Raw genomic sequence first — 13,720 nt, forward strand, 5'->3', positions numbered from 1 at the left:
TTTATTACCTCGAAGAGGAGTACATGAAAATATTCTTTCAATCATTTTAAGTGATACTAGATAGAGACATTTACTTGTCGATCCTAGCTGCCGAGTTCACAGTTACTAACAGCGTGTTACTGATAAAAAATAATGAATGAGCCTACAGGATGAATAGCAAAATTAACAGAGCTTCCACTGTGAAACTGAAAGCTAAGAATATGTGTCTACGACCGGCTTTGAAAAGTCGATATTAGACGTTAACTTTCAACGAAAATATCATTCAGAAATCGAAAGTCGCTCAGCGTACACCCGAAAGATTCGCAGTGGAAATTGTTAAGAGAGGTAGGGAAATAAAAAAGTGTCTAAGGAAACGACTGGAATGGAGGACGTAATTATGAGTGTAACGAAGATGAGATGGACATGGACGATACATGTAGCCAGGCAAATGAATACAGAAATTTCCTTGATGGATTGAGTCATACAAGAAAACACCGATACAAAATGGTGAGGTGGGTGGGTAGATGAATTAGGACATATTTAGGAAGCAGCATGGATGTGTATCGCTGACTAGCACACAGAGAAGTCTAGAGGAGGCTTTATGCAGCAGTGGATGCCAAATGGCTTATTACATTGCTAATGCAATTAAAGTTTTAGTCTATCGAAATAACTGTGTGAGAGAATATTCATTTAAAATGATTAAGGTCAATCAGCGAACCACAACAAAACCTTCTTTCAACCTTACATACTATAAAATTTACCCAGGAATTAATTATCACCAGCATAATAACTGTTGATCAAAGGGATAAATCCAAGCATTTATCGAAGGCCAATGACAATCATTTTCTTAAGAGAGCAGTCAGTTATTTAAGATACATCAAGCACGTCACTGGCAGTGTTAAAGTTGAAAATGACGACCATTTCGGCAACTGAAATGTGTTACGTAGAAAAAAATGATATTTTTTTTTTTTTGTGGAGAGGTCAATTGCGATTCTCTCTGACATTTCATTCCACTAGTGTGCTTTGTGGGTACTTTCCCATGTCACACGTGAATAATATATGTAATGAATAGCTACAGTTTAGCTAAACGAATCATGTAATTACATTTCAGTTTGTAATTAAGCGAACAATTGAGGTATCAGTGTCAATTGGGATGAGGAGCTGTGTGTGGGAATGTAGTAAATAATCGCTTTACACGCTCCAGTAGGCCTTGACAATCTCTCCTTTTAATAAATTGAGGGTTATCTCGCATAGTCGGGGATTTAGATGGCACGGATCATTTACTGCCTCGATCAAGTCCAAATCATTACATTTTAATTGAAATTTCAACGCTGCATTTGAAGCACATTCAGATACGGGCAGAGGGGTCTTTACTTTATAATCTAGCAACTAATCTCCTTAGAGATCCCTGTCGCTATCAGCAAACTGTATACGAAACGAGCGCGATTATTAGTCCAGTAATATGCAGCTGATCAATTAATCCTCACCAAGTTCCTAGCGAACGCTGCACTCTGCTTTACGTATCCCACGACTTCCTCATACTGACTCATTCAGGCGGGAGGTAGTGTACTCATAATCACAGTAGTAACAGATAAGAGAGAATATGATACATCGCGTTTCTAAAATATAAGAGACATTTAAAACGCTTTTTTTCAGAAGGTTGTATTTCTGACAGTATGTTCGATCACAACAAAATAAGTTAACAGCGAAGTGATTTAATATTACTTGTAGGCGCCGTCAGCGCTTGCGGTAGGAGAAGAATGGGATGTGCGTAGGATACTTACTAGAAACTGACAGGAATTTCGAAGCAAAATTTCGAGACTATATTCAGAATGGTAATGCGATATAATAGATTTTTCACAGTATTTATCAACTCCCTGAAACTTTTGTCTTAATTTTGATTAAAAATACACAATATGCTTGTTACATATGGTTATGAAACTAAAAGTAGTTTTGTTTATGGAATAGTGTTTCAGAATCCATCAACTGTTACAGTATGACGAAGTAGTGTAATACAAAATTCGCTCCTGGAATACTACAGCTATATACACGATGTTTTCAAAAACACCCACCCGATTTCACAAGACTGTATCTTTTACATTAGTGACGACATAAACTTGGGTAGACTTTTGCACATGACAACAAAGTATTTTGGAAGAGAAACGTCCTATTGTATAACAATTCGTCTATTCCAGGCATGCACCTTGTAACACCCTTTCAATAATGCTCATGCGTTATCCTGTCTACAGCACTGATGTTAGTTATTTTGAATGGAACTGAATAAACGTGTACCGAGTATTAAGCTATTGTAACTGTACTTACCTGATTCTCTCGATGTTGGCTTCCTTGCCTCCTCTCAGTGGTATGATAGTGTTCACAGATGTTACTTGTACGAAGAAATTATGTGCCCAGGATTGAAAAGTTCGTTCGAGAATTCACTAACTGACAAATGGTAACAGTTCCTTCATTAAATATCCTGCACTCGTAATTACTCAGATGACTCACTGACAAAATATTTGAGCTACAAAGTTCTATTTGTTACGTCTGCATCAAACATATCTACTTCTCGCAGAAGTTTGATCAAGACTCTTTTCTACAACTGCTTCTTACAGTAACTCAGTCATGAGCTACTTTCCACTGCCCTTCCCGTCAACTGCGAGACAAAGCTGATAGATTGCACATAAGGGCAGATAATCTAAATATGATTGATTGATTTTGATGTCCTCCTCGCCGTGTCCGGCGACAGCGACTCCGTCAGTCTTCTCTGTCCTTGTTGTGGTAGGCTCGGATGTGGCTCGCGAATCCGAATTTCGCTTTGAATATCCTGTTGCATGAAGCACAGTGAAGTTGACCAGCAGAGTTGTAAGTATACGTGTAGACAGGCTTGAGCTGAGATTTTCGGAGCTCTCTTTTACATCCAGATTCATTAGACGCTTTTGCTCGAATTGTTCGATGCTCTTATGTACAGTTGATCGCCACTCCATCGGCGCAATCCTAGCTCCTCCCAACGGTTGCTTGGAATGCCACAGGCTGCAAGGTAGCGTTTAATGGTGTCTTTATATCGCAGGTGTTGACCACCTTTCCTCCTCTTCCCGCACGAGAGCTGCGAGTAGAACACCGCTTTAGGTAGCCTACTGTCATCCATGCGTACTATGTGACCACTCCATCTCAGTTGATGTTTCATTATTAAAGCTTCAATAACAGCCAGTTTCACGCGGCGCAAAATCTCCGTGTTTGGGACACGGTCTTCCCATTTGATGCGCAGAATTGATCTCAGACATCGAAGATGAAATTTATCTAGCTTCTTAATTTCAGCTTTGTAACAGCACCAGGTTTCCGAGGCATAGAGTAAGGTGGATAATACTACTGCTTTATAGACTGCAATTTTTGTTTGTAGTTTGAGATCATGTGATTTCTATACTCGGTCATTAAGCTTACCGAAGGCTGAGGCTGCGCTGGCTATACGCGCTGCGGTTTCCGTTGTCAGGCTGTTGTCACTTCTAATTTGGCTTCCCAGGTATTTGAAATTTGACACATTTTGCAAGGGTTTGTTATTTATCTCAATACTGGAGTCATCTGCATTAAGACATCTAAGTGGCTGTTTGAGAACTTGCGTCTTAGTGATGCTAATGGCTAAGCCAAATGTTCTGCAGGAGGCATTTAGCAGATTTATGTAAGTCTGAAGAGTTTCGCAAGAATTAGCCATCATGCATACATCATCCGCGTAGAGAATCTCTAAGATGGATAGTTTGGTTACTCGACTTTTTGTTCTGAGGCGAGAGATGTTGAAGACACTTTTGTCTGTCCTTGGTTCAAAATGGCTCTGAGCACTATGGGACTTAACAGCTGTGGTCATCAGTCTCCTAGAACTTAGAACTACTTAAACCTAACTAACCTAAGGACATCACACACATCCATGCCCGAGGCAGGATTCGAACCTGCGACCGTAGCAGTCGCGCGGTTTGTCTGCCCTTGTGTCGAGACTAATTTGATTACTACAAGCTTTGGTCGCGTCTCTCATAACAACTGCGAAGTAAAGTGAGAAGAGTGTGGGAGCCAGAACACAGCCTTGTTTTAAACCACATGTCACGGGAAACTGTTCTGAGAGCTTGTCCTCATGGCGGATTTTTGCCATCATGTTTTCATGAAACTGCCCAATAAATATATACATGTCTCGTAAAGATTTTATTTTATCTTCTATGTTTTATATGTTTGGTGCCAAATACGTGGTTGGATGGTATTAGTTGAGCGGGTGTGATACTTTTCATCAAAACACATTACACTTCTATTTCAAAACCTACCCTTAAAGGGAAACAACAGTATTCAGCTCCATAACTTCCTCAGCAATTTCATAATGCAACTACAATAATTTATGGGAGACTAAATTTGTTGATAAATCCCTGTGGGAAAATACTGCTGTGGTATGAGTGACATTATGTTTCCATAAGATTAACGATAATTTCCTTTTTCACAAACAACCATCCACATTCATGATTATAGTTAAGCCTAGGGACACCACAGTTAAAAACATATGACACCCAACTTGTCTCTGGTCAAGCACATATATGGTATCCTGAATCACGACGAGAAACTTTCCGGGTAATAAGCAAGCCACCCAACAATACACCGGTGATCGCAACACCCAGCTGGCAACCATTAACACAGTGGATGACTCCATGCCAGGCGCTGCGCCAGCAGAAACAGACACATACTGCCAGGACTCCAGCGAGGTGTAATACTTCGGTGGTCGCCACAGGTTCCAAACTGTTAGCGGAAAAGAACCGGTGTTGTCCGTCCGCAGCAGACGGCAGGCCGCTTCTTTGGGGTGGCGCCACAGTCGCACTTCCCACAGCGCCAACCAACAGAGCTACCGGCAAGACGAGAGAGGTGTTCGAACGCATAAGAACAGTAGCAACTAGTGTGTCGGTACAATGTCTGTTACATACAAGTTCACTGAGCGCTGGTTGAACTGTTGTAGATAACTTTATAAAATTTACAGTTACGTTTCTGTTTATACAGAACGTAAGTATGTAATTTTTGATTTATTAATTCTCATATTATAGGAAAATGAGAATTAGAATGAGAATGAGAATCTCATATTATATGAGAATCAATAAAGCAAAAACTACATACTTACGTTCAATATAAACAGAAAACTAACTGTAAATTTTATAAAGTTCTCTACAACAGTTCAATGAACTACTTGAACAAGTTGATAAATTTACTTATCTGGGCAGTAATATTACCAGGGATGGAAGGAGCAAGGCAAAGTGAGAAGTAGAATTGCTCAATCAAAGGCTACTTTTAACAAGAAGAAAAACATCTTAACATCTAAGAGCATCAGCCTTGAAATCAGGAAAAGATTTTTGAAATCATATGTGTGGAGTGTGGCATGTGAAACATGGACTCTCGGGACAGAGGAAGACCAGAAGCTAAATTCTTTTGAAATGTGGTGCTATAGACGCATGCTGAAAATAAAATGTATCGACAAGGTCACAAACGAAGTGGTTCTGGAAAGAGCAGGTGAGAAGAGAAGCTTCTGGAATATCATTGTTAAAATAAGAGTGCAATTTACAGGCCATCTATTAAGACATAAAGGACTCCTGAATACAATCATAGAGGAATATGTCGAGGGAAAAAGACCAAGAGGAAGACCACGGCTGAGGTACATGGATGAAATCGTGAATGATATGGGATGTAACACCTACAAAGAAATGAAGAGAAAAGTTGAAAGACGCACAAAATAGAGGCACGCTGCCATTGTAGCTGTTGCAAACCAATCCTTGGATTGACCACTACAGAAGAAGTATGTAATGACATTTTGGCACACATTAATTTTGTATGAAATGATTGATTTGTAGATGAAAATATCGATACGCAGTGGTATCAGATAGTAAATAATGTGCAGTAGGCTTGATTACATCATATCCTACAACCTCGGGGTTCTTAATGTTTAGGATAAAAAAATTATTTCTCTTTCATAAATGTTCAATGTGCTATCGACTAGGTGCTCGAGAAACATGCGCCTCAGTACCCCGAAAGTTGCTAGACGGATTCTTTCTTTTTTTTAAAAAAAAAGGAGAAAGGGAAAAACCTCTCTCGACTGAAACAAACGTGAGCAAGCGAATTGTCTAGCTGCACCACAGAGGCATGAACCAGCCACCAGATGAACCGGCAACTTACATCTGGCACCAAGGTCAACTTTCTCTTTCCGTGTATTGAGTTAAAATTGATCCCCAAGAATCTATATTCATTCTAGTAGAAAATATCGTCTTGTGCGTAATGAGATTTTTTAAACGATCTGTTTCAGTATTTTTTCCGTTAACCTGTGTATGAAGCCTGTCAGATTTTCAAATGTACACCGCTCTGCAAAACGTTTGGACGAGACAGATAAAGGGACATAAAATATTAACAACTTGGTCGGAGTGAATGAAATTGCGGCAGCATGTTGGCAGAGGTCTGCCAGTCCTGAACAGATAGCTGGACTTCCCACTGCTCGACGTCAGCGTACTTTAGCGCCAAATGCGGCTAGCCCTGTAACACAATGCGTCTGAAGGAGCAGAGAAAGACAGATTTTGTATATCATAGGCAGCACCATTTGGGATGGTGCCAAGAGCATACGGACAGGGCCAACGAGAGGTGTGTCGCCTGTTACGTTCGGATTAGAATTAATTCAAAAAAGTGGCTCTATGGGACCTAACATCTATGGTCATCAGTCCCCTAGAAATTAGAGCTACTTAAACCTAACTAACCTAAGGACATCACACAACACCCAGTCATCACGAGGCAGAGAAAATCCCTGACACCGCCGGGAATCGAACCCGGGAACCCGAGCGTGGGAAGCGAGAACGCTACCGCACGACCACGAGCTGCGGACTAGAATAAATTCAGCCTGAATGGTGATCCTGAACACACCCTCATGTGACGAAAGGTGGGAATAAGTAATGCATCCAGAAACATTGTTGAACATGCTCGTTTGATTGGTCCAGTTGTTATAGTGCAGGTAATCATAATGTCGCATTGGCATACAGTCCTCCAAACCTTTGAACACGGTAAATTCAGCGGTCAACATCACTGTGACACTGTACTCCTTCCGCATGTGCGTCAATTGAGGGGTGCATTCGGCCCTGACTTCATTTTTGTGGATAACAACGGGCGACCACATCGAACAGTAACGGTGGAGAAGCTCTTGAAGCGAGAGGATATTCGGCAAATGAACCGGCCTGCCGATCCCACGATTTAAGTAGAATCGAGCACGTGAAGGATGCGCTGAGGAGACGCACTACAGCCGGCCGCTGTGGCCGAGCGGTTCTAGGCGGTTCAGTACGGAACCGTGCTGCTGCTACGGTCGCAGTTTCGAATCCTGCCGCTGGCATAGATGAGTGTGATGTCCTTAGGTTAGTTAGGTTTAAGTAGTTCTAAGTTTAGGGGACTGATGACCTCAGATGTTAAGTCCCATAGTGCTGTGAGCCATTTGAACCATTTTGAAAGCACTGCAGCTCGTCCACATGCAATAACGACCATCCAGCAGTTGTCAACCAGGCTACTGGAGGAGTAGATTTTCCGCCTGAAGAACTTATCAGCCTCGTGGCCAGCGTGGGAGGACGTTGTAGAGGACGCATTCCCGTACGTGATGATAACAGAACTCAATAAAAACCATGTTCCGCCGTTCGTTATCTCTATGGATTATCATAAATTGCGGTAAGTTTAGGGTAATTATTGTCTTTAATTAAAGTATCATTTCTGTTGGTCTCAGTACGTATTTCTTTGAGTGCCTTCTGTGCTAGACTGTAGCAATTCTGCCGATGTACACTATGTGACCAAAAGTATCCGGACACACACAAAAACATACGTTTTTCATATTACGTGCATTGTGCTGCCACCTACTGCCAGGTACTCCATATCAGTGACCTCAGTAGTCATTAGACATCGTGAGAGAGCAGAATGGCGGCTCCGCGGAAGTCATGGACTTCGAACGTGATCAGGTGATTGCGTGTCACTTGTGTCATACGTATGTACGCGAGATTTCCACACATCTAAACATCCCTAGGTCCACTGTTCCCGATGTGATAGTGAAGTGGAAACGTGAAGGGACACGTATAGCACAAAAGCGTACAGGCCGACCTCGTCTTTTGACTGACAGACCGCCGACAGTTGAAGAGGGTCGTAATGTGTCCAGACCATCGCACAGGAATTCCAAACTGCGTCAAGCACCACTGCAAGTACTACGACAGTTAGGCGGGAGGTGAGAAAACTTCGATTTCATGGTCGAGCAGCTGCTCATAAACCAGACATAACGCTCGTAAATGCAAAACGACGCCTCGCTTGGTGTAAGTATCGTGAACATTGGACGATTGAACCGTGGAAAAACGTTGTGTGGAGTGACAAATCTCGGAACACGATGTGGCGATCTGATGGCAGGGTGTAGGTATGGCTAATGCACGGCGAACTTCATTTGTCGGCGTGTGTAATGCCAACAGTAACATTCGGAGGCGGTGGTGTTAAGGTATGGTCGTGTTTTTCATGGAGGGGGCTTGCACCCCTTGCTTTGTGTGGCACTATCACAGCACAGGCCTACAATAATGTTTTAAGCACCTTCATGCCTCGCACTGTTGAAGAGCAATTCGGGCATGGCGATGACATCTTTCAACACGATGGAGCACCTGCTCGTAATGCACGGCCTGTGTCTGAGTGGTTACACGACAATCACATGCCTGTAATGGACTGGCCTGCAGAGTCCTGACTTGAATCCTACAGAACACCTTTGGGATGTTTTGGAATGTCCATTTCGAGCCAGTCCTCACAGATCTACATCGATACCTCCTCCATGAAGAATGGGCTGCCATTCCCCAAGAAACCTTCCAGCACCTGACTGAACGTATGGCTGCAATAGTGCAAGCTGTCATCAAGGCTAAGGGTGGACCAAAACAATACTGAATTCCAGCATTACCGATGGAGGCCACAATGAACTTGTAAGTCATTTTCAGCCAGATGTCCGGATACTTTTGATCACACAGTGTTTGTTCCTAGTACGAGGGTTGTCAGAAAGTAGGGCACCGCATTTTTTTCTCAGACGAGAACAATTCGACGAATGCTAAATGTTACATATGTATTCTCTGATGTCTCCTGAGTGATCGCATCAGGTTTCCGTCATTTCCGACAGATAGCGTAACTGTAGGACAGTTTCAAAATGGCGTCTGTAGGTGATGTAAGTTACCAGCAACGTAACGTCATTGAATTTCTCACTGCAGAGAAAGAAACTGTGCGGAATTATCACAAACGCTTGTGCAAAGTGTATGGAGCATCTGCTGTCGACAGAAGTACAGTCGGTCGCTGGGCGTCGAGGGTGAGGTCAACAAAAGACGGTTCGGCGGAGATCCACCATTTGCAGCGGTCGGGGAGACCATCCACGGTTGTCGAAGGTAACACACTTGACCTAGCCCCCTCTGACTTCCACTTGCTTGGGCTATTAAAGGATTCCATTCGTAGAAGACATTTTGAGGACTAGGAGAAGGTGATTGGAACAGTGAAGGAGGACTAGGATTGGTGCCGACAGGGCATACCCGCCCTTGTTTCGCGCTAGAGGAAGGCCATAGAACTGGAGGAAGATTACGTGGAAAAATAGGGTGTGTAGATAAAAGACCATTCTTTCGTGTGTGTAGTTCTCATTATGTTCAATAAAGGATTGTTGAAGGAAAAAGTGCCGTACATTACTGTCTGGGCCACCCTCGAATTATCGAGCTATGTTACATTTCAGTGACATAACACTAGTGAATTAAGTATAAAACTGTAAATACAAATATTACCTAAAATAATCAAAATGAAAAAATATTTCTTGTACTCCACCGTGTCGCGGCAGTTCTTACAACATTCGACAAAAGTCACTAAGTGTATAATGCCAGAGACGATAGTGAATCTAAGTGGAAAACAGTTAATTATTTTACGTCTCCCTTAATTTGTGGTTTGCTTCTCATGGATAGAATGTCACTTTGTTATTCTGGCTATCTGTGTCAGTTACTGGCTAGAGCTATATACACTAAAACGCTTATAGCATTAAAAGTGTTTAGTTTTATGACAAAACGGTTCTATGCATCACAGATCATTGCATTGTACACATAGTATTGGTTCGGCTCTAGAATAATCTAATCATTCCATAGCGTTCATTACAAAAAAGCTTTAGGGACATATTGTTAAAGGACCGTGGTCGGAACTAAAAATCATTGCTAAACTGTTTATTGGGTGTACCCTACGAAAGGAAAACATTTATTTTCATTATTAACTAATGTCTTTGTAGTCCATGTTAATGTCATTTAGTGACCTTGGGAGACAATGCAGTCTGTTCTCCTTGTCGGTAGTCGACATTTGTAATACACGCAAACTTTCGCAGGAGGCCGCTGTGGCCGAGCGGTTCTAGGCACTTCAGTCCGGAACCGCGCTGCTGCTACGGTCGCAGGTTCGAATCCTGCCTCAGGAATGGATGTGTGTGATGTCCTAAGGTTAGTTAGGTTTAAGTAGTTCTAAGTGTAAGGGACTGATGACAGATGTTTAGTCCCTTAGTGGTAAGAGCCATTTGAACCATTTGAAACATTCGCAGATAGTTGGACATTAAGTAGCTCCCGTAGAAAGGAGGACGATTAGAACGTAGCAACTTGTAGACGGTAAGTACCCAACAAATTGTGTAAACTGTAAGTGGTCTTCTCTTGAAATAACTAGAGTATTACTTTAAAAGTTTCATTAACTGTGTCGTTTCACAAACGATACTGTGTCTCTCAATGCCGTTTATTTCCGAAACCAGTTGGGTTAGTTTTCACCACATTTACTCTTCAGATCACCTATCCGTTTCACATCATTAAAAATGCAGACACTTTTGTTTGCCTCAACACTGACCTCGGAATATATTTTCGAGAAGAAGAAATAAATCGGTTTACTACTGAACGAACTAAATCACCAGGATCACCTCGAAATATGTTTTCTTAACGTAGAAATAATGTCACAGCTGTATACAAGGATTACTTTCTCGGCCGAACTAATGCACTGAAAATGCTGGTGATGCAGGTGGAACACCTGGGGAATGAGACGGTGAGCCGGCTGGTGCTGCGGCCCCGGGTTCACGACCAGCAGAAGGAGCTGGCCTGCCGCGTGGAGAACCCGTACTTCCCGGGAGGGATACTGGAGGACCGCCGACGCCTCTTCATCGCCTGTAAGTACAGCTGCTCCACGTCCGACTCTCTCCATAAAAATTGCTATTAAACGTTTGCGCATCTGGTCTGACAAAGTTAACTGTTTCTTGAATACTGAAACGTCCGTCGAGAGTTAACCCGTACTTACATTCTGTCTGTAACTCATTACTCCCATCCATATTCCCATGACTACAACATTTACTGTATGGTCATTTCCATTAAATTAATTCTGATCAGTAATCACAAACAATTTCGCTAACGGTAGTGTAATTCTGTTGCTAAGTATACAGGGTGTTTCAAAATTATACCAACATACTTCGAGAGGATGTAGAAGGTGTCCTGAGAAACAAAATCGCGCAGATGAACCCGTGTCCTCAATAATCATCCAACAATCCTGCACAGCGTCAAAGTTAAAGGGGCCGACGGACCCTATACATAGTAAGTATGGGCTCTAAATTCCATACTTTAAGAGCTATGACCACTTGTTTGTCTTCGATACTGAGAAACACATCTCGTCTGCTGAACAAGCGCTCATAGCTCCTCAGGTATACAATGTAGAGCCTATGTTTACTGGACATTTCATAACTTCGTGACAAAACCACATACATCTTGCTGAGAGATTGGTTTACGTAATTCAAAAGAAGAAGGTATTCTCCCCTCAGAGACAGCCTCCTACGGTGACAAACCTGTTATACCATGAACCTTTACGTTTTATACTGTTGATAAACATGACAGCAAAGCATTACAGTCGCTACAGTTAGCGTTTACATAGTAGTTCAACATTCTAACTTCTGTCTTGTGCACCCATTGCTTTCTTCCCTTACCTTGCAGAAACATTCTCCTTAGCTTCAGAATTTTCAATACGCAGCACAATTGCTTCATCGATTCTGACAAAAAAGTGGTTGCCTGCTGGGTCAGCAGGGTTTCCAGCATCCTGAACATCAAGATCCAATGATTATCCATTGTTTGGGATGCCGTCTCTGCTTGATTACTTGATATGGCTATCATCAATATATAGATTGAGAAGCTATCCATTGTATTTAAAATATACCAATTCTCCGCTTGTGTTTGTGTGAAGGCTCCATGTATAACCATACGAATCAATTTTAATGACTGGCTGGCCACCAATAGTCCTGTTTCTTGTGCAGAGAGTACACAGTTCTTGATTTATTGCTCCACGTCTTGTTGAATGTTCACCACCAGTAGTCCTCTGTTGTATATTATTCTGTAGTTCATCTTCCTCATAACTTGCGAAGATACATTTGTTAATCTGCCTGAATACCTCATCATGCAAAAAAGGACTACAAATTGCCCCTTTTCAGCCTGTTTACACAGTATATTCTCATCAGTACTGAATCTGAGTGTATCTTCGTGAAATGCCGATACTGGAGATCAGGACACTGCTCTTTCTTTCACTCATCGCAGAAAAGCCAACATCTTATCCTGCATGCACTTCTTGGCTCATGCTATTCCTGTGAGTTTCACTGGTGTAGATATAACGTGAAAGCTATATTCGCAAAGATGTAATGCCCATTGGATCAGGTGGCTAGTCGTATCCTTCAGGCCCATAACCCATTTTAAAGCTGCTTGAACCATCTCATAAGCCATTTTAATGCTGCGTGATTCATTACTACTTTGATGTGATTGCTGTGCAAGTAACTATGGAAATACATATTACCTTCAACGATGGGTCAGTTTTCTATTGAAGAACGATCATATCCACTTCGTTTAATTACCTAGCAGCTAGGCTGTTCAGTGTTCCATTCTCTCTACTTCTTGAATCAGTATGTACGCAAATGTGTGCTTGCTAGGATCGCAAAACATCATTAATAGCTTCCCATAATCTGGAAAACCCAGGATGGGACCAGTGGTCCACAACAATTCGACCACACATGAGATTCTCAGCAAACTGGTGTCTATTCAAAATTTATTACAACCTTGAGGAGAGATATGACTGGTCATACCATTTCAAAAAATTATAGCACAAATTTTCAGTAATAGATAGCCAGACCTAAAAAGGGACTGTAGCTCCTTCTCTGCATCAGCAGTAGAAAATTATTGCATGGCTTGTAGGATCTGGGGATCTGTTTACACTCCATCTTCGCTGACAATACGGCCTGACCTCATTTAGGACGAAATGGGATTTCTCCAAACACAGCATTGGCTTTGCTGCTCACAGTCAACTAGACACGTCTCACTACAATATTACTCTTTCTTGAATATCCTTGGGAAATATGATAGTGTCATCCACGTATGCCATATACTGCCTAGGTTTCAGGCTGACAGTTTATAAATGTTGGTGGTGCATTCTTCAATCTGAATGGCATTTGACAGTACTTGCAATAACTGGATGTAACTGTAAACACAGTCTTGAGTCGATACTTTTGTGCTGCTTCCAACCCATCACATCCAATATCCAAATCCATAACTGTAAAATGTTGGCATTTTTACGGTTTATACAAAAATTTTTTATTTGGCATTGGGAGATTAATGATTTAAATACCGCTAGTTAACACCAAAACGAGAGTATTTGCATCCGTCCACGCTTTTCTTGAGTACAA

The 13,720-nt window shown here is 41.9% G+C and overlaps 1 protein-coding gene across 1 annotated transcript in view; it reads left to right on the plus strand.

Annotated features, from left to right (window-relative positions):
• Positions 1-13,720, plus strand: part of LOC126188598 (hemicentin-2-like) — a 1,730,700-nt gene that overhangs the window by 968,507 nt on the left and 748,473 nt on the right. Inside the window, exon 7 of the mRNA XM_049930200.1 lies at positions 11,035-11,179. Within this exon, the coding sequence (XP_049786157.1) occupies positions 11,035-11,179 (145 nt within the window). The remainder of the gene's footprint in view (positions 1-11,034; positions 11,180-13,720) is intronic.

The sequence above is a fragment of the Schistocerca cancellata genome, chromosome 5 (assembly GCF_023864275.1).
Source record: "Schistocerca cancellata isolate TAMUIC-IGC-003103 chromosome 5, iqSchCanc2.1, whole genome shotgun sequence".
Taxonomy (NCBI): Eukaryota; Metazoa; Arthropoda; class Insecta; order Orthoptera; family Acrididae; genus Schistocerca; species Schistocerca cancellata.